Genomic DNA, 470 nt, shown 5'->3' with positions numbered 1-470 from the left:
GGCAACTGGAATGAAGATGGCACGTACGACACTTTTTCCTCCTCGCTCCCCACTCGCCTCGTACGTCTGGCAGCGGCGGATTCCCGCGGACCAATCACAGGTCGATCACAAGCGCTTTGACCACCGTGGGAAAAAAGTCACAAAATAAGAAAACTCTAATTACAAAATACCTTTCAACCTCCAGTACTCCACTCTCAAAGTATACTCCATCAGCTACCATGTCTTATCCGGGAGTTAAATCCACGAAGAAAATCACTTCACCCAATACGAGTCAAATAACTAAAAAAGGAAAATTCGTAGATGAACATTTTCGTCATCGCGGAACGAACAGACAGCACTCATGTCTTCGTTAATGAAGCTGGAGGCTCGTTAATGAGTTTGGCGAAGATCTAGAGTGTATTTGCGGCCCCGAAGAGCGGCGGCGCCAAGAAACCTACGGGAATTCGAAGAGAAAGTTAGCTAACGAGAAC

At 46.8% G+C, this 470-nt stretch overlaps 1 protein-coding gene across 1 annotated transcript in view; it reads right to left on the bottom strand.

Moving 5' to 3' along the window:
• The window catches only part of LOC138860827 (uncharacterized), a 149,566-nt gene extending 149,346 nt beyond the window's left edge, over positions 1-220 (bottom strand). Inside the window, exon 1 of the mRNA XM_070119174.1 lies at positions 171-220. Coding sequence (XP_069975275.1) covers positions 171-220 — 50 coding nt within the window. The remainder of the gene's footprint in view (positions 1-170) is intronic.
• Positions 221-470: the final 250 nt, after the last annotated feature.

The sequence above is a fragment of the Penaeus vannamei genome, chromosome 43 (genome assembly GCF_042767895.1).
Source record: "Penaeus vannamei isolate JL-2024 chromosome 43, ASM4276789v1, whole genome shotgun sequence".
In the NCBI taxonomy this organism is placed as follows: Eukaryota; Metazoa; Arthropoda; class Malacostraca; order Decapoda; family Penaeidae; genus Penaeus; species Penaeus vannamei.
This window is presented reverse-complemented; position numbering and strand designations above follow the sequence as displayed.